This window comes from Pholcus phalangioides, unplaced genomic scaffold (assembly GCF_987345545.1).
Source record: "Pholcus phalangioides strain wild (caught in Gottingen) unplaced genomic scaffold, Ppha-v1.0 ptg000008l_1, whole genome shotgun sequence".
Taxonomy (NCBI): Eukaryota; Metazoa; Arthropoda; class Arachnida; order Araneae; family Pholcidae; genus Pholcus; species Pholcus phalangioides.
In genome coordinates, this window is record NW_028301601.1 from 42,905,389 (window position 1) to 42,926,150 (window position 20,762).

Below are 20,762 nucleotides of genomic sequence, written 5' to 3' on the forward strand. Positions count from 1 at the left end.
AAATAAATGTTAACAAAGGTTTTCAAGTGATCATCCAACATGCAGCAACAAGGAAACACAAGGAGCAGAGCAATTTGAAGTTCAATCCCTTGCAGCTTCACCTCGCAAGTGGGTCTCAACAAAATTTGTCACTGTGCAGCAAGGAAAATGAGACTGGCAGAAACATTTATTTATACATTAAGAAAGATGCAGCTTCTACAGTTGAATTGATATGGGTTCTGAAGATGGTGGCATCAAATTTTTCCGCCTCATTATCTGGACTGAATGATGTGTTCAAGGCCATGTTTCAGAATGGCTTCCCATAGGATTTCTGCATCAACCTGAGGAAAGTCCACTATTTACTTTCAGATTGACTGGCTCCTTACTGCAGAAAAATTATTACTGAGGATGCAAAAGGAGCATATTATTGTTTTATGTATGATTAAATGACTAATGCAGCTAACAAGAAAGAGCTGCAAACTGTAGTAAGGTATTGGTCTAAGACAGAATAAAGTGGTGTGTCAGCACTTGAAAACATATTTCATTGTTGTTGCAACAGCTGAAGATAATCTTCAGCGAAATAACAGACAATGGACATGCTACAATTGTCACGCAATCGTTTGTTGCTGTTGAGAAGTGATGGACCGAATGTGAACAAAAAAGTTCATAAACTAATGAATGAGGAAATAAAATTGGTATGCTACAAAAATTTGATCAACATTAGCACATGCAACATTCATATAGTCCATAATGCTTTTGTGAAAGGTCTATCTGAATTAGGAGAGGATGTGTGTGACCTCATTGTAGCAGTCTACAATTATTTTGATAGATGGCCATCAAAATGGGAAAATTTTGAAAATGTTCAAAGCAAAGAGGCTCTCTCAAACAATTGATTCATTAAACACAGCACCACAAGATGGTTAACTATAGAAGCAGCAGCTAAGACTTCTCGAGCAGTAGTCTGCAGTTATAGCTTACTTTTTGAAGGACTTGCCAAGTGAGAGCTCAGTGACTGGCGCAAAGTACAAGAATATTCTAAGCTTGGTGAAAAGAGCACTATGAAGGCTGGACTTAATCTTTTAATATCCAGTGCAAATGCCTTCACAAGATTTACTGTAATGTTTCACAGCCATTAGTGCACATATTGCTCTCAAAACTGACTAGCTTGGTTCAAACATTGATTAGAAGATTCTGCAAGAAATCTAATTTGAATAAAGATGATTGTGAGTTGGACAATCTCTTCTGGGTGAAGATAATTACTTGCAGGGTTGTTTGGTCTAAACCAAGTGTTTTTTTTCAAAAAATCAAATAAAAGTGGCCTAAATTTAATTTTTTCCTTGAAAAATATCATATTGGTTCATTATTAGCCAACATTTTTCATTTTTACCACATTTTATATTCTTGGATACATTTTGATGGTATATCCAGGGGGTGGGAACTCTTTGCGCAGCATTACGCCAAAATTAACATCTTGTGCCATCCTGTTCCAATTTAGTGTTATTTTGTATTTTTCTGCGCAAAATTGCAAATTTTGTTTCAGTATGCTTGGAATTTCGGAGAGGATGCCAAAAATTTTTTGTTCCTGCTTGCTGCGAAACGATTCTTTCCGAGAAGAGCTTGTTTTATTCCACTTTACTTGAACTATCGCCTTATTTAAATTATCGGCCCCTGCATCGGGCTTTCCATCGCGAAATCCCGATATTATCCATGATCATGCAACTGAAGATGGTTTGCAATGGTCTTTCAACTTTAAAGCGCAAATGCGAGTCAGTTTCCGTTTTGAAAAAAAAAGTTGCCACTGGGAGCAGCAGAAATTACTGTAGTCGATCGTCATTGCGTCAAATCCAGATGTTTCGTGAAAAAAATTTTCATTCCTTGAGTAAAAAAAATGCATGTCCGCCGATTGCTAATTTAGAAACTTCGCTGAATAATAAGCGTTAAATCGCCAATGTTGCAGAATAACAAGTGTCAGATCGCCAATCTTGCCAAATAATGAGTGCTGAATCGCCAAACATTGTGTTGATTCTTCTGAAATTCTCTCCCATTTTGCAACAGTTTCTTTCCAAGTATAAAAAAATTGAAAACTTATTAGAAAATTTTTAGCCCATTTGAGGGTATTTGCTGTTCCAGACAGCAAATAGGGCCCTCAGTAAGCAAAAATCATCTTAAATAGACTGGTGCGAAAAAATTTATGATGGCCGCTCTTTCAAACAAGGCGTCAAAAGCCTGAAACAACAAAAAACAAGCTGATAAAAAAAGACTGCAGTTTTATTTTGAAAAGGGGTGGGGGTTAAGGAAAATATTGTTAATTTCGCTGCTCCAAAACTGCTCAGAATCCTTAATTTTCTGCTCCAAAACTGTTCCGAATCCTCAATTTGCTGCTCCAAAACTGTTCCGAATCCTCAATTTGCTGCTCCAAAACTGTTCCGAATCCTGAACTTTGCTGCTCCGAAATGGACTTTGTCACTTCCCACCCCTGTATATCTTTAAATGGCATAAGATGGTATAAGTGGTTTTTTTTTCAAAAAGTTTCATAAAAGTGGCCTGAATATATATATATTTTTTCATATAAAGTATCTTAGTTATTTAAAGTGATATATAGAAGCCAAAATTTCTCATTCTTGCCACATTTTCTAACTTTTGTTTACATTCTGACGCTCTATCTTTAGCAAATTCATGAATAAGGATTAAGGACATTACACATTTAAATGTAGTGGTGCATTATCTCTGTGTTTTTTTTCCTTCACAAAGAAGCAGCAACAGTAGTGACACCATCATGCTAGGGGCAGGTGGTCCTATAATCCGGTGTTACTCAACCACCGGGCCGCGAGTGATTATCCATTTACTTTTCCTCATTCATTTTCTGTTGGTCACGTGTTTGACTGGGCTTACAACTCACAAAAATGAATGAAACTGGGCCTCAGGCTCGCAAAGGTGAAGAACCACTGCTATAATCCAATAAAGACACCAGCTGTCCCTAAAGGACAAAGACTAGTGTACTAGTAGTTACACTACCTCACGGACATTTTCATTTTCTTTCCCATAAGAAGTAGCACATCTCCTACTGTTTATCTCCCAGTCTTAATATTCAATATAGTTTTTTTTTATACTTTCACCGTTTGTTACAGTACAATCAAGGTTGTACTATATAATAGATTTATGAAAAATAATTATCTATATACAGGGTGATTATAATTAGTTTTGATTCCAAAACTATACAATAAGTACTGGTTAGAATGACTTGAAAATTTGCATGCATACTCCGGAAGCAATGGAAATTTCTTTCGCCAAAGGAAAAAAGTGCAAGTACTGCAAAATGTGCAAGTAGATGATGCTGTACTTGGCCAGCAGTATAATCTATTTTGTACAACCAAATCATCTCGACACTTTCACAGCATCAGTGGGTGGATAGCACAACTTCTATCAAGATGCACATTGCAATACCAGCAAAGCAGCTGCTGAAGACCCATTCTGACAAAAACAGGATGGCACTACACCTGGCGGGCTGTCAGTTCACTTGACCTTAACCCTTGCAACTTTCTGGCTGTGGGGGTGCCTCAAAATGTTATGAATAGTGGTCGGATTGCAAATTTTGGTGAATTGCAAGCTCCAGCGCATCCCCTATATGCTAGAAGTACCTCAGGAATATTAACTTGGGGGCGTGTTTGGTTTAATAAAGTTGAATTGCAAGTGCATCCACATCATGACCATGGCATATTCTGATCTGTAGTTGAACAAGGATTTTTGTGCTTTCACCTCATAGCCAGAACACATGGACAACATATATAACTTTTCTTGAGTAAGTTGTAGTTTCTTTAATTTCTTAGTTTTTTTGTAATGTTTCCATGAATTACGAAATCATGCAATGCTATAATTAAGCTACCGTTTTGCCATGACTGGCTATCATTTCCATTCTGCGAGCAAATTTTCATCGCATTGGATAATGTCATTAATTTTACATTTTTAAGTATTCCCCCTCCCCCTTTTACTTAATAAAATCCCATTTCTTCAGGAATATTCATGTCAATTTTCAAGTCATTCTGACAATCTCTTTTTTTTAGTGTTTTGGAATCAGAACCTTAGTTATAATCACCCTGTATATCATAAATCATCGCTAATTAATCCACATTATTTATGCTTCATTAAATACATTATATTCACCTAATTTTTATTATAGTTTTTGTAAAATAGCTTTCTAATTAAGCATACTCAAAGTAACTAGAGAAGACATCTTTATATATTATATGATTAATAATAACATTAAAAGAATTTTCAAACACAAAGTAATCCATTGAGTTGAGCAAAAAATTAAATTGCAAAAGTTGGTTTGTGTTAAAATGTAAGAAATATTTATTAATATGGAAATAGTGTTAATTACATTAATAAAAATTTTATTTTAATTAATTACTAGAAGTTTGAATGATTTTTCAGAAATTTTATTGTTTTTAATGTTAATACTATTCAAAACAAAAAACTGGTCTAAATAAAATAAAATCAGTTTTTTGGTTTTTTTCCAACCTTGATTACTTTGCCATTGAAGCAAATTAATTGCAGTGAAGCAGTAATGAAAGAACTTGGAAATGCCAGTGAAGCAGAGAAAATGTATTTTTTAAAGATGCTTAGAAACATTACGCGAGTGCTGCCAAATATATTATCGGAAAACATCTCTATTATCCAGTTTGTTGAAACAATTGCATTTCCTTCATTCCATGGAAAGAAAAACTAAACGTAATTGTGGTGATTTAGTAGCTGTTGCAAAGTTTTTGCAGCTTGATATCAAGGATGATATTCTATTGGATGAGTGGAAGGCTTTGCAACAGGAGAAAGATGATGCATCTGAGAATATCAAAATAGATGTATATTGGAATCTATCCATAAAAAATAATGCAGGCATAATCTAATATGGCAAAAGTTGTAAAAGCTGCATTAGTACTATCCCATGGAAATGCAGAGGTAGAGAGAGGTTTCTCATTATTGGGAAGAGTACTGATGGAAGATAGGGGTTTAATGTCTGAAAGGACATTGGATAGTACTATGGTGGTGAAAAGCATGTTGAAAAAATGATAACCAACCTGAACTTGTACCCATTACGAAAGAGTTATTAGACTGCTTGCAGTGCACATAGAAGTTATGAGAATTATTTATATGAACAAAATGTATAAAAGAAAAGGAAGATCTGGAGAAAAAAGAAGCAGAGGACAAGAAAGCAAAAGATAAATTACATGGAGAAAAATTAGACACAAAAGGAAATGATTAAGAAATGTGAAGAATTGTTACAAAAGAAGAGGAATAGAGAAGATGATATTCATAAAACAGCCGATAAGTTGTTTGCTGAAGCTACAGAAAGGTTGAAGGTGTGAGTAATAAAAATATGGAAGAAATCTTCCATATAAGTGTAGCAAGTCAACAGAAGGAAGAGTAACGAGAGAGAGATTAAGGAAACAAAATTCGAAAGTATTAAAAAAAGAAAGCTAACTGTGTTAGATACATTTCTTTCCAAAAAAAACCCCAAAAAATGCTCAACGTGATTGACGTATATATTATAGTTAAAAATGTATAATTCAGTTATTTCATAGAATAACTAGTAAAGGTGTAGAATATTTAATTTTAACTAGTTAAAGTACAGTGCGTACAGAAATGAATATCCCAACTTTGCAGGGCTATTGAAAGAAAACAAAGTACAAACTTATTGTTCATCGGAAATCAAAAATAACAGTTTAAAGTTCATGAAAATTGGGATAGATGGTGGCATGAGGCCATCAGACTGAACACTGCGATTTTAACGTATGCGATTCATTTCTCGCTAAGATGTTTACCACGCAACAGAAAGTATTCTGTGTGATTGAATTTTCAAAAGGTGACTCAGTTACAACTATACAAAAAAACGAATAGAATGCTTGGTCTCATTTTCAAAAATGTCTTTTCGCGTTCTCCTAAAGTCATTCTTCCGTTTTTTCGAGGCTTAGTTCGTCCTGGACTGGAGTATGCTGTAAGGTTTTGGAGACCATACCTACAGAGGGACATAGACTTGGTTGAAGAGGTGCAGAGAAGAGCTACGCATGTCCTTATTGGCACACAGGGCTTGAGTTGTGATGAGAGACTTCATTTTCTGAATATGTTTACATTGGATGAACGCAGGTGTCAAGGAGATATGATTGAAGTGTTCAAAATTTTCAATGGGATGGATAGGATGGACCATGAACTTTTAGTACACCGCCAATCGACTGCTTTTACAAGGGAACACCAGTATCGATTGGTAAGGGACAATGCGAGGTTATGGTGTCACAGAGAATTTTTCTCTAATAGGGTTGTTAATAAATGGAATAGCTTACCCCCGGAGGTAGTAAATTGCAACACAATTGACACGTTTAAAAAGAAATACAATAAACATGTTGGGGTAAATCGAGAAGCTATCCATACTTAGAATAAGACAACCATAAATACATTATGGGCATTGTATAGTATTTTATCATGTGTATATATTGTTTATAATTTTAGTTTTAATTGGGTTGCTATATTTTTGAAATATATGACATCCATATCTGTTATGGGCATTTTTTTATGAGCCACCTCGTTGGGCATTTTGCCTGTTGTGGCGTTGTATTTGTACAACAAGCATTTCGTCATGAATATGGAATTGCTCCACCCGATCGATGGAGTACCTTACGTTGGTTTCGGGAATTTCATGATGAAGGGTGCATTTGCAAAGGTAAAAGCTCCGTTCACCCACGTGTGATTGAAAAAATGTTGAATGTGTTCAAAATGCTTTAGTTAAGTCAGTGCAAATCGACTTGACGTATCAGCCAAGAACTGCAAATGCCTGTTATGCTGTCTGGAAAGTTCCGGAGGAGATTAACATTCAAACCATACAAGTTGCAGCTAGTCCAAGTGCTTACTGAAAACAATAAAGAAGTAAGGAAACAATTTTGTGAGTTCGTATTTTCCTTCCTGTCCAAGATTGTGTTCAGTGACGAAGCGGCATTTCACATAACCGGTACAGTGGACCGCCGCAATGTGCGAATCTGGGGACCATCTAATCTACATGCAGACCTGCAACTCTCCGGATTTAGGTGGGAGACTCCAGATTTTTCATCCTTCCTCCCGCTCTCTGGATTTTGGCAGAAAATTAGGTTTTACGCAAGCTTTCATGTTGTGACGTCAATGACTACCGTTGTCGTTAGGGAAAACACCCATAGAGGACAGCCGTGGTCTGTAATGGAGCAGCCGTAAAATTTTTTTTTAAATGACAAATTGCTGCGCCGGTGGATTGGTTGCCAAGCACCCCAGGATCTTGCTCTTCATCAATGGCCTCCTTGCAGCCCTGACATCACTCTGTGCAATTTTTTTTTCTGGGGCTACATCAAACATGAGGTGTTTGTTCCACCACTACCAAATGACGTTGGCGAACTTAAGACATGTATATCTGCAACCTTTCAAGCCATCACACCAGACTGCTGAAAAGAGTGTGGGATGAGTTATCATACCGCCTCTATCCTTCATGTTATTAAAGGGACTCGCATTGAACACTTATAACTGTGTCATATTTAAACTTTCAACTGTTATTTTTGATTTCTGATGAACAACAAATTTGTACTTTGTTTAGTTTTCTTTCAATAGCCTTGCAAAGTTGGGATATTCATTTATGTATATGGTATAAAACAAGTGTGTGGTATTTCATACTGTAACTAGTTATCCTATGAAATAACCAAATTATACACTTTAACAGTAACATGCACATCTGCATTAGAAAGGCTTTATGATCTGCAATAACTTGCCCAAGTAGAAAGCTACAGCTATGTCATTTTGATAACAGTATAGTTTAGTGACAGTGCCTTATCGGATCCCACAAACAGTATGTAATGCAATTTAAGGAATGTAAAACTTAATATTTGTTTATAGCTCAGCGATATCAGTAATTGAAAGTCTCAATTTTTCCACTTTTCATGTGCTAAAGCAATGAAAGAAATAATATGGAGATAGTTGTGAAATTTAAGAATTTTGGTTAGCAATATCTCAAATTTTTATCCAATTTTTACAACGCAAATTTATTTTGGGGGTGCATAGGCTATATAGAGTCTATATAGAGGGGGAGACACACACAAATTTTAGTGACATTCTTCACATCAGAGGCTATGTACGAATTTTAATTTTTTTTCTTCTAGTTATTTTATGTGCTGCTGTTTGTTGGCTTTGTGTTGCAAAAAAAACAAAGAAAAAAAAAAACAGATGTATGTTATACAAAAATTTCAAATAGCCTAATGAGGTGGAAAAAACCCCAAAAAATTATGCCATTGTCTGTCAAATGCGCTTAAATATTCAGCAACCTCAAAAAAGAGCAATTATTGTAAAAAATATTTTCAAATATCTACCACCCATAAGAAATCTTGGCTGTCTTCATTTATGTATGGGTAGCTTCTCAATTTACCCAACATGGATATCACATTTCTTTTTAAACATGTCAGTAGCTGTAGAATTCACGACACCTGGGGCTAAGCCATTCCATTTATTTGCAACCCTGTTCAAGAAAAATTCCCAGTAACATCACAACTTTAAATTTTCCCTTACGGCTAGGACAAGCTAAAACCTCCACAGTGGAATAATGTTCAAGAAAATTGACACTCTTGTAATTTTATGTAGCATTATCTTAAGTTGCATATCTGAATGAATGAACGCCAGGGGCTCTGTCACCGGACTTCCCCCATTCCAGAGATCTCTTCCAGCCCAGCTTTGTGGCAGAGTCTGGGACAAAGTGAGTGCACCTAACAGTCAGAGTATGTAACTAGTGTTGTGTTTGATATTTCAGTGCTGCCACTATACTTCAAATTGTGAGTGAAGTGTAATGATTGAATATTTGTAACGTTGTAGGCCTGTTGCTCTCTGTGGCGAGACTTTTTTAACGGGGCCATTGGCTCGCATTTGTGCCTTAAAGTTGGAAACCACAGAAAACCAACCTCAGCCGGCCACCACTATGGTGCCGGTGGGGTTCGAACCCGGATCCTCGCGATGAGAGTCCCTCACTATGACCACTCGACCACCACAGCGGCAAGTTGCATATCTGTAGTTCCCTCTACTTGCAGTTTATTTAAGGTCAAAAATGAGAGAGAGTACTTTTTATATGTATATTTGTATGTGGGTCAGTAAGAAAACAAATGGGATTGTTGTCATTCATGTAGCTCTTAGGAAAATATTCTTTGTATTTTTACTACTTTGTCTTGAAAACGCTGCATTTTCAAAAGATGGTTAAACAGCAAAGTATTTCTACCACTTTGTCTTGAAAATGACACATTTTTAAAAGATTGTTTAGTAGCGATGGTCTAAATTGAAACACTTTAAATCATAAAATATTTTTTGTAGATCATGTCTGCTGGGGCGTCGGAAGTGTTTCGAACCTGTGGGTGCCTGTCTTGAGATTCATGTAGGAAATTTCGATTTTTGAATCAATTCTGTGGGTGCTCGAACCCGTTCTACATACTTCCATGGGTGCTCGAGCACCCACAGCACCCCCGGCTCCGACACCACTGCATGTCTGAACAATTCATCACAAGATTCTAATGTCATTGTTGAATGCATTGTCAATTTGGGATATAGAATTGTCTAATTGGGATAGAGTCCCAATTAGACAATATCCCTCTGCAGATATATTAGAAGAAAAAATAATAGTTAATCCCGAACACATGTTGGAAAAATTCATGGCGCACCATTTTCTACAGCAAACAATGAATATAGGACGTAAATTATTTGCTGTTCTTGCTGCTTTTAATTGCGCTGTAATGACTCAGATGAGTTGAAAAACATATCTGAACAGATTTTTATACAGACTTGATATGTAAATAAAATTTGTACTACATAAAAGGAAATTTGAGTATTTTGTGTAGTCATTCATAGCATAACATGAATGAAAAATCCACTAGTATGTGGATGAAAAAAATTCTATCTAAATTTTGGGTTATTTCATTTTTCTTTAAATATGAAAACTTTCTACTCTTTTGAAATTTTTCAGCTTAAATTAATTTTGAGGCGAGTTGTGAAAGCAACATGAGGAAAGGCATTACAACTGTTGCCTAGTTGACATAATGTAATTCTCTCTTGCATAGTTGTTGATAAATTTGCTAAGTTATTCGAAACTTTTCTGGTTAACAAAATGGTTAGTTTTGTAAGAGTTCCATTGAAATGCAAAGAAAATGGTTCATACGATTGCAGATTGTCAAAATTTGGTCACTTTTTACAAGTATTTAGGTCACTTTTTTTTAAACATTTTGGTCATTATTTTCACTAGTTTTGATGCCATGAGCCATGCTGAGCCCTGAGACTATATATTTTCTCTGTTTAAGAGAGGTTTCAGTCTCATACAGTGTCTTAGACAGGTCTCACTGTATTAAAAAATTATATGCAAAAGTAGAATATATACATAAAAAAAATGTAGGAAAAAAGAATAATGCAATGTGTATTTGCATTTGGTTATGGTAGTATATAAATCGGACTATATCATGAATAAGAAGTTTCATCTTCTTCTGATGGCCATTTCCAGTGTTTGCCAGCTACTACTACTTCACCAAACACCAACTCTGGCCATATCGCTATATTGCAATTTACTGCCATTAGTGAGATGGGTTGGAAGTGAAGGCGCTGTCTATCGGTGGTTGCCTCGAGTTCGTTAGGGAAAATATCTTATCTATATCCTCCCTTGGGTTCGAACCCGGGACCCAGACAACAACCTTCACGATGGTAGACGAGTATCTTACCACCATGCCACTCGGGCACAGTGTTTGCCAGCTGGTACCATGAAATTCACCTCAAAATCAGTTCTAACAATATTTGTTACTTCTCCAGAGTACAAAAGATCGTATATAACCTCCACCCAGTCATCAAGTTGAAAGTTTCCAGGGGTTGTAGAGTCCTTGAAAATAAAAGAATTTTCAAGCCTTTAAAACTTAACCATTGCAGTCCTTGAAAAAAATAACCGCTTATAAGTGCTTGAAATTTTTTTGTGTGTGTGTGTGTATTTCTTCCATCAATTTTTGTTCCCTCCCCCCCCCCCCTCCCAGCTAAATCCCTCCCAAACCATTTTCTACTGGAGCAAAAATGAGTGGAGCAGCAATGATGAATTACGAGACAATGTTCAAAACAGGGCACGCATACCTGATGTATTTCTGTGCTTAAAAAGATGTTGAATAAAATCTGGCTGTAAAACACTGCTGGTTAAGATATTGCTTCAAAATATTTTAAATTACTGAATTCATATATATTAATGGAAGTTACAAATGTAGACTGGTCATATTTCCTCAATAAAAATATGGTGAAATTGCCCATTGTCACCAAAAAGGATGCAAAACATAAGCAAAGTTGATACAAATTGTTTTTTCGGGTTCGAAGACTGTCGTCCGTTTGAGTTTGTTCTCAACGTTTCCCCAACACTAGTGGTTGGCATCATCAGGAGAATTGATAAACTGGATCAAAGTCAAGTTTTCCGGAGTCTCAGGTTGTATTTATGCACATAAGTGGCTTGAACTACACTATTGTTTTGCGATTGGTCAGTTGATTCTATGGCTGGCAGCGTATTGTAAACAGTTGTTATGCTGGTAGAACCTGATTGGCCGAGAGATGTGGAGTTATCTGATTGGCTGTTGTCATCATTCTGTTGCTGGACCTTGAAGGGGAAGGTTCTTGTTCTTCTGAGAGCTGGTGTCCAGGATCTGCTCAATTTCAAAGTTTCTTCTCTTCTATTATAGCTGTTTTTGTGCTTGTATATTTCAATAGCCTCTCTGTAGATTCGTGTACCCATTAGAGCGGAAAACTGATTTTAAAGACGACATCAAGAAAGCCTTACGCTCCATCAAGGAATCACCAACGGAAAATGAGCAGTCACAATCAATTGGAAAAGCTGTGCTGCCTTTTATCCCTGGAGTGACGGCAAGAATCAGCAAGGTCATGAAAAAACATCGTATAAAGACCATTTTCAAACCAACCAGAAAAATATGTGAAATGCTGCGATCAGCAAAAGACCACCGTGACCCTCTATCAACACCGGGGATCTACCGAATACCGTGCACCTGTGGTCAGGTATATATTGGAACCACAAAAAGATCTGTGGCCACGAGAATAAAAGAGCACGAACGATGCTGCAGAATGGGCCAAACAGAAAAGTCGGCGGTGGCAGAGCATGCGCTTTACGACAACCACAGTGTACAGTTCAGCAAAACACAGGTAATAGCTAATGTTGACCACTTCTTCCCATGAATCTACAGAGAGGCTATTGAAATATACAAGCACAAAAACAGCTATAATAGAAGAGAAGAAACTTTGAAATTGAGCAGATCTTGGACACCAGCTCTCAGAAGAACAAGAACCTTCCCCTTCAAGGTCCAGCAACAGAATGATGACAACAGCCAATCAGATAACTCCACATCTCTCGGCCAATCAGGTTCTACCAGCATAACAACTGTTTACAATACGCTGCCAGCCATAGAATCAACTGACCAATCGCAAAACAATAGTGTAGTTCAAGCCACTTATGTGCATAAATACAACCTGAGACTCCGGAAAACTTGACTTTGATCCAGTTTATCAATTCTCCTGATGATGCCAACCACTAGTGTTGGGGAAACGTTGAGAACAAACTCAAACGGACGACGGTCTTCGAACCCGAAAAAACAATTTGTATCAAATGATGGCCGCGAAAACCTTATAGACTATAAGCAAAGTTGCCAGTTATTGTTAAAATTTCCAAAAAAGTCACCAAAGGCAGAAAATGAAGCAGCATTGCATTGAAGCAGTATAGATTTAAATGCATTCTACATGAAAAAAAAACGTTAACATTACAAATATGTGAAATGAAAATACAATTTCTAGAGTTGGAAAAATAATTAATATTTAATTTCACTAAACAATAAAGAGTTAAATGGCATTGTTGAAAATTCGGGAAATAACGATACATTTTTATGAAAAAGTCGGGAGGGTTAAAATTTACATGAAAATACGGGAATGTCCTGGGAAATACGGGTCATATGGCCACCTTACATGTATACATTTTTTTTTATATTTCTATCGAAAGCACATTTCAATAGGGCGCATTAGCGGTGACGTCGGTGCTGATTCCAAACAAACATGAGCTGTGGAAAATTATAATGGAAAATGCCATGGGACGTAGGTGATCCTCAGTTTAAGTTATTTTCCTCAAAAAAATATTAAATTACTTACAAGCTCTTTGAAATGAAAACTTCAAATTCTTGTGAACATGCAATGTTAAAAATATAATAGTTCCTCTTTGATTAGTTGTGAATGATTTTTTTTCTCACATGCTGTTCACCTACGTTTGGCCTAATTGCTCTGAATATATTTGTTTTATTAAATTTGAATTTTTATTTTAAAATAACTTTCATTAATTCTTTTTGATGAATTATTTCTTTTATTAAATCTGAAATTTGTCCCATTTATTCAGAAATAATTATTCCATTGATTTTAAATTTTCATCAATTATGAAATTATTTCTTTCGAAAACTATTTTTTTCATAAATTATTACTTTTAACAATTCTGAAATTACTCTTGACAATTCCTAAGTTATTCTCAATAATTCTGATTTCTATCCGTACTTCTGCAATTATTGCTTTCAGTAATTCTGTAACTATTTTTTCATTAGTTGTAAATTTTCATTTTTCCTAAAAAATTTTTTTTCAATAATTCTGCAATTATTTCTTCAATTTGATTCAATCATTGATTCCATGATTTAATGCAGGAATCAAAAGCGTGGCTTCTAGGCCATGCTATAACAGATAGCATGGGAGAAATAAAAAGCTTTCATAGCTAATTAGAGGCGAACTATTATTATATTTTTAACATTGCATGTTCACAAGAGTTTGGAGTTTCCATTTCAAGAGCTCACAAGTCTTATTCGATCATATTTTTTTTAGGAAAAATAATTTAAAAAGACTTGGGGGACCATTCAAGTACTGTGTCAGCATCGATGAGGGGAGGGTGGTTTCCGATTTGCTGATGTTTGATGACAAGGGGGGGAGGGGAGGTTTGTATAATGCTTACGTCATCGACCACCCTTTATGAAAATATGAAATATTTCTAATTGCATCTTACTGTGTGCCAAAACCGAGAAAAACCTTTGATATTTTGTGGGCATTTGAATTAACATTACCCCCCCCCCCCCCCATTGTTAAGGGCCCTACAGAGCCAGTTTAGTGATCTCTGAACTTTTCACGGATCCAAGTGATCTGGAAATTTCTCCGGGCTGCTTAAGTGCTCAGAAACTGCTATGCATCACTCAAGTGATTCGTAATTATATGTCGCGGATCACTAATCTGAGAATGTGCCGCGGGTAACTTGAGTGATGTAGAACCGCATTGGGGGGCCACTTAAGTGCTCGAAAACTAAGTCACATATCACTCAAGGGATCTCTGTGTCACGCATCGCTTAAGTTTTCTGGAATTGTGTCCCGGGTCATTTAAATTATCTTAAAATGTGTCCCGGGCTGATAATCCCCAGGACCATATTTGGTGTGCGGGTCAAGGGCCTTTATGCAATTTATCATTACATGGCTTAGAGGTTGGGGCGCAATGAATTTATTAAAGATAAATTTTGAGTTCCTAGCCTTCAAATAACATTGGAATTAACAGAAATTGTTTATTACATATAAAGGTATTTTCTTCCGAAATTTCAATTAAAAAAATATTTTTTGGATTAAAAAATAAATTTTTGATCATCAGGGGAAAGGCACAAGCCCCCTATGCCCCCCGTGTACGTCTCTGATCCCACCAATATGCGTTAGGATTCAGAGAGGCAGAGCTGATGACGAAATTTTGCTGGGGGGGGGGGGGTCAAAAATGGCTAAAAATTTGCTTACGTAATACTTGAATGGTCCCTTATCAACGTCCTATGGCGTTATCCTTTATAATCTCGCTCAGCTCATGTTTGGTTGGAGTCAACGCCGCCGGTCGTGAAGTCACATTAATGTGCCCCATAGTGTTTCAAACATAAAATGATTTCTGTCGAACATCTTTTGATAAAACTGCTATGTTCTTCATTTGTTTTTTAAAGCAAGACCTTTAAAACTTAATATTGTCTACAAGCTGAAATTAGAATAATTGTTTTAAAAATAATTTATCTTTAATAAATTAGCATTTCAAACTCTAAATTAAAATAATTAAATGTGGAATATAAATAAAAACCAATTAATATAATTTTTTTCTGCTTTTACACGAGTATATATGGTATGTATATACATAAAAATGACTCAATTTGTGTGAAAACTAAATGGTTGGATTTAAAAAGTAAACCAACTTAAGTATCTTACAAACGTGATTGAAATTATAAGAAGGGTTTATACAAATGTGTGCGTGTACTCAAAATGATATCGTACATCATACCATCACAAAATGTGACTCACGTTATAAAATTAAAAATTCTGTGTTTCTCAAAGTAACTCGAATTTAAAAAAAATTTCATTTGTTTTTGGAGTTGATGATATATTAAAAAAAGAGTTCAAAATTAATGTTTTTCTCACATGAAATTTAAAAAAAATTAAAAACCAAGTTTTTGTGACTTTTAAGTGATATTTAAACTTTTCCTATAACATAATTATATTCAAGAGTTGTGAACTGAATATTTTTATTTGTTCTATAGGCATTATAGACATAAGTTTGTTTATTTTTGGAAACAAAATATAAGTATAAAAACGCACCTTAAAATAGTGAATTTTTCTGCCGAAAATCCTTCATTCACTCGCAAAAGAAATGACCATAAAAAATAAAATAAATACATCCAGATGTTATCAAATTCAAACTTTGAACTATGCAAAAAATAGTTAAATCAAGAACTTATTAGAATTTTGAAAACAAATTTCATTTGCAATTCCCTGTTTTTGTAGAATTGTCCATAAGAACATTTTTTTCTGGCATCATTAACAAGGTTAGATATTGTGTTTAGGATTGCAATAGTTTTTAATATTTCTTACTGCCACCTAGATCTCTTCATACTTTAATATGCTTTCGCAAAATGAGAATTTATTCCAAACGTGATGCCAGGCGTGTATGCATCGCAGGACTCCTATGCTCTGATAAGGAAAGCAGAGTAAAGAATTGTTAACATTCAATGGGAGGGGGGTTTCATCTGGTGACCTCTTACACAGTCTAAAAGCTGATTATGATGGGAAAAGTACAGTACAATTTCAGCATAAAAATGCATAAAAAAACTTAAAAAACTAAGAAAATTAATAAAATGAATTGAAATCCAGGTAATTATTTTATAGTTTTAATATATACAAGCCTACATCTGGTTCTTACTTTGGGAAAGGGTTATCATTACTTGAATGATAAATATTATCCATGTTTATAGTTTTCTACGCATGGACTTTTCCATTTTATTATCAAATCTGACGTCTTATTTGCTTGACAGTATTAATAATCATTGTATTATATTCATAGATTGCATTGAATTGTCTTCAGATGACGATATCGAAGTAACAGAAGAACATATCCGGGATCAGTCTGTGGTGGTATGTGACTGGTTTCACTACATCATTTATTTATTGTTTTTTAAATATTCATAAGAACAACTCAATTTTATCTAGTATCCTGCGCCATTAGTTTACAAGAAATTATCTCCGAATGTCTTCTGTATAAATAAAACAAACTGATATGTTGAGTTAACACTATGTTATATCTTATTGCAAGTAATTTGAGTGAAAATCTTAAGTGCATTTCAAGGGAATTTCTTATTAGTAAATATTCACCTAATGAGCAGCAGTATATATACGAGAGAAGCCCCATTTAACTGAGAAAAAGTTATATTTAAAAAAAAAAGAGAATTTTGTGTTGTCAGAGTAGATTGTCAACTAAGCCACACATGTACCTCATATTTTTGAGGTATTTTTGATGATGAATACTGTAAAATGTGTTCGTGGTGTATTTAAGTCTGAGGTTTGTATTTGATGCTGCCATTTTCTTCTACATTGGAAGTGAAAGTGGCAGATACCCCTGAATTGTTTGTTTTGTAAGTTTTTCAACAAGTTTTGGAGGCAAGAAAGGAAGTAGTAATTTTGAGTACAGTTGAGGGTGTGTTGGTCGGCTTGAAGCAGATTTCCTACTATTCCTAACTTAGAGGTGTGAATACGAGCTTATCTCCCCATTAAAAGTCTTGCCATAGAAAGTAACAGACCTCCAACAGTCAACAACAAATATTCAATAGTTAAATCTCGCTCAGTTTGAAAAATAGATGGCAACATTATAAGTTCATGCAAAATGCTGGAAGTTAGGTACACATGCACACTTCCAGCACATTTCATTTGATAGTAAATTGCCTATGGCAATAGACCAAAGTTATGCTCTGTTTGAATGAAAGAAAGATGTACAGTAGGGTGAGTGAGAAATACGTTCTTTAAATTCATATTGTCAGAGTCATTTAATGGTGCCAAACTGGCTAGAAAAAATTATCTCCAAATTTCAGCCAAAAATATTGCTATCTTGACAGGATTTGTACGGGTCAAGGAAAAACCGGGAAATCTGGAAAAATAGCCCATTTTTGTTCTAAAACCTGGAAATTTCAGGCAACAACTTGGAAAATCATTACAATTGCCGTCTGATCAAGAAAAAAAAGGAAGAGGTCAAGATGAAAAAAAAATTCCTGAGGAAAAAAAAGGGAATTCTCTGGTATAACATCATAAATATTGATAATCGTAAAATATTGCAACATATCACAAAAATTGTAGATACTGTTGAGGTGGGACACAAATTTCGTAAGTTCGTGTGAAAAAGCATATTGTTGCGACGTCATCATAACTATTGTGTGGAGCTACGCGTATCGTTATTGGCACACGGGGCTTGAGTTATGAAGAGAGACTTCATTTTTTAAATGTTTACATTGGATGAACGCAAGTGTCGAGGAGATGTGATCGAAGTGTTCAAAATTTTCAATGGGATGGATGGGATGGACCATGAACTTTTAGTACACCGCCAATCGACTGCTTTTACAAGGGAACACCAGTATCGATTGGTAAGGGACAATGCGAGGTTATGGTGTCACAGAGAATTTTTCTCTAATAGGGTTGTTAATAAATGGAATAGCTTACCCCCGGAGGTAGTAAATTGCAACACAATTGACACGTTTAAAAAGAAATACAATAAACATGTTGGGGTAAATCGAGAAGCTATCCATACTTAGAATAAGACAACCATAAATACATTATGGGCATTGTATAGTATTTTATCATGTGTATATATTGTTTATAATTTTAGTTTTAATTGGGTTGCTATATTTTTGAAATATATGACATCCATATCTGTTATGGGCATCTTTTTATGAGCCACCTCGTTGGGCATTTTGCCTGTTGTAGCATTGTATTTGTATTGCACTGTTAGTGTTTCCGGAAACATCATAACGTATATTTTGAGTTCCACGTGGTTATTTTTCATTTGGAAACAATGAGTAATAAAAAAAACTTTTTGGTATAGAATGGGCTTATAAAAATATTTGAATCCTCAGTGGGCTGATTGGATTGAAGCAGTCAAAAATGATCCGTACAAAGCGCTGTGTCGGCTTTGCAGTAAAATGTTCGATTTGAGCAACATGAGCAGACAAGCTCTTCAGAGTCATGCCAAGAGTGCCAAGCATGTGAAATCAGTTGAGTGTTGTAAACAACCCCAGATTACCAAGTTTTTTGGTTCTAGTGCTAATGTGAGTGCGGAATGGGAGTCAGCTGCAAAGAATTGCGATGTGAAACCAAATAAATCTTTGATAAATTATGTCACAAAGGAAACAGCAGTGAAGACTGAAATCTTGTGGGAATTGAAATTAGTGATGTCTCACTCATCCTATAATGGATTATAAAATGTTAGAGAAATTTTCAAAGTAAATGCTTACAGACAGTGATATTGCCAAAATTATTAGTATAAGTAGCTCAAAGATTGCTTACATGATAACATTTTGTTTGGCACCATACTTTTATTTCTCTCTGTTGAAAGACATTTCAAAATAGTTTTTGTGTTGTGAATTGATGCCTCTAACAAGGTGGTACAAAAAGGGCAAATCCACATTATTATTAGATATTGGCCAAATAGTTCTCCTGAAGTCAAAGTTAAGTACTTTAATTCTGTTTTTCTTGGGCATTCTACTGCTCTTGACTTGTGTCAGAAGTTACACGTAGCAACAGTGGATTTGAGGTTGGACCAACTTTTGCAAATTTCAATGGAATAGCCTGATGAAGTTTTTTTTTTTTTTTGACTATTGCCAATCTCAATGTAAATCTGAAATTTGAAGCTTCTGTATGATGAATTAAATGAGAACAAATGTTACGTTCAGAGAGAACGTTTGAGAACAAATGTTCATGCTCATTACTCAACACAGGCATATGCAGTTTGTGTATTGTTCACTAAGCTTTCCACACTGGTTGCATAGCATCAACCTGGAAATTGGATACATTTTTTCAGTCGATACAGATTTTTTGAAGACAGTCCTTCACGGTGTGCAGATTTTATTGCAGTAGTAAATAGCAATGTATTTCCTCGTAAATTCTGCCAGATATGTTGGATTGAGAATGTTGCTGTTGCTGGAAGGGCATTAGTAGTATTTCATAATGAAAAGTACTTTGAGAAAAGCATTGCTGAAAACTTCCTGTGTTGACAGAATTGAAGAGGCATGCTAAGATAAACTCTTGTTGGCCAAAATATTTTATATATTTGTTGGTAATATTTTGTATCCGTTTCTAAAATCTTTCCAGAGCCCTTCATCCATGCTTCCTTCTCTATATAGCTCTTTGGCTGAATTATTAAGAGGATTAATGGTACGATTCATCAAGAATGGACAAGCTTTCAGAGGTGGACAAGCTCTTTGCTAGGGCATAAAAATGTGTTGTACTAGCTAGGTGACTTGCTAATAACAGGCAGCTCTCTGTATCGGATCATTTAAGGAATTTGAGCAAGTGTTGTGTATTTTGCAGGAAGCTGGTAGCAAGCTGCTTTCTTCGAAGTTCTTGTTCATGCAGATGTCAGTAGAATATTTGGAGCATAGAATTGATTCAAGACTGCACCCAGTGAAAATGAAGCTGGAAGCAATTGAGAAGGCTCCTGAGCAGAAGAATGCAGATGAACTGAGGTCTTTTATAGGTTTGCTGACCTACTATGTAAAATTTCTTACTAACATGTCCTATGCTAGCACCATTGTACAAGATGCTGAATAAGAACACATGCTGGAAATGGACAGAGCAGGAGAAGTAATTCCAGGAAGCAAAGATTGTCTGTCTTCTTTATTGGTCCACTTTGATGAAAATAAGGAAGGACATCTCGAGTGTGACGCTAGTCCGTACAGTGTAGGAACTGTGTTGTCCCATCCCTCAGCTGTGGGCGATTGTCCTATTACTTTTGCGTCTAGATCCCTGACGAAAGCAGAAAGGAACTACAGCCAGATCGAAAGAGAAGCCTTGTCATTGGTCCCGGCGTTACGCTGTATTGGAAATACCTGCTTGGGAGAACATTCACTTTGGTAATCAATCATCATCCCCCCCCCCCCCCCTAGTAAGTCTCTTTTCAGAGATTAAACCAGTGGCTCCAACGGCTGCTTCTCATATTCAGCGATGGGCGCTTGTACTATCAGCATAGTCATTTAACATTGTGTATCAGAAAGGATAATCTCATGCTGATGCTTTCAGTGGGCTACCCGTGCCGATAACTGTGGCTGATTCTCAAAAGCCTGCTGATGTAGGAATCTATGGATGATGGCACAGTGACTAGATTTCATTTCCAGATGGAGTTAGACTCTGGTCCTATTTTGTTGAAAGTGAAGAAAT

At 35.7% G+C, this 20,762-nt stretch overlaps 2 protein-coding genes across 6 annotated transcripts in view; both read left to right on the forward strand.

The window, feature by feature from the left end:
• The window catches only part of LOC149084318 (E3 ubiquitin-protein ligase RNF4-like), a 70,747-nt gene that overhangs the window by 34,962 nt on the left and 15,023 nt on the right, over positions 1-20,762 (forward strand). For all 5 annotated transcript variants that reach the window (XM_089234688.1, XM_089234687.1, XM_089234689.1 and 2 more), the window contains exon 3: positions 16,408-16,478. In XM_089234688.1, coding sequence (XP_089090814.1) covers positions 16,408-16,478 — 71 coding nt within the window. The remainder of the gene's footprint in view (positions 1-16,407; positions 16,479-20,762) is intronic.
• LOC149084320 (uncharacterized) lies at positions 17,328-19,847 on the forward strand. Its single transcript, XM_089234812.1, has 5 exons — positions 17,328-17,339; positions 18,464-18,775; positions 18,971-19,173; positions 19,408-19,484; positions 19,624-19,847. The coding sequence occupies exons 1-5, from the start codon at positions 17,328-17,330 to the stop codon at positions 19,812-19,814; spliced, it is 795 nt and encodes a 264-aa protein (XP_089090938.1). The 3' UTR covers positions 19,815-19,847.

Coding starts and splice junctions, on each gene's coding strand:
- LOC149084320 (XM_089234812.1), top strand. Junction 18,776..18,970: donor TCTTGTGGGAATTGAAATTA/GTGATGTCTCAC, acceptor TTTGTGTTGTGA/ATTGATGCCTCTAACAAGGT. Junction 19,174..19,407: donor TTGCAAATTTCAATGGAATA/GCCTGATGAAGT, acceptor ACATTTTTTCAG/TCGATACAGATTTTTTGAAG.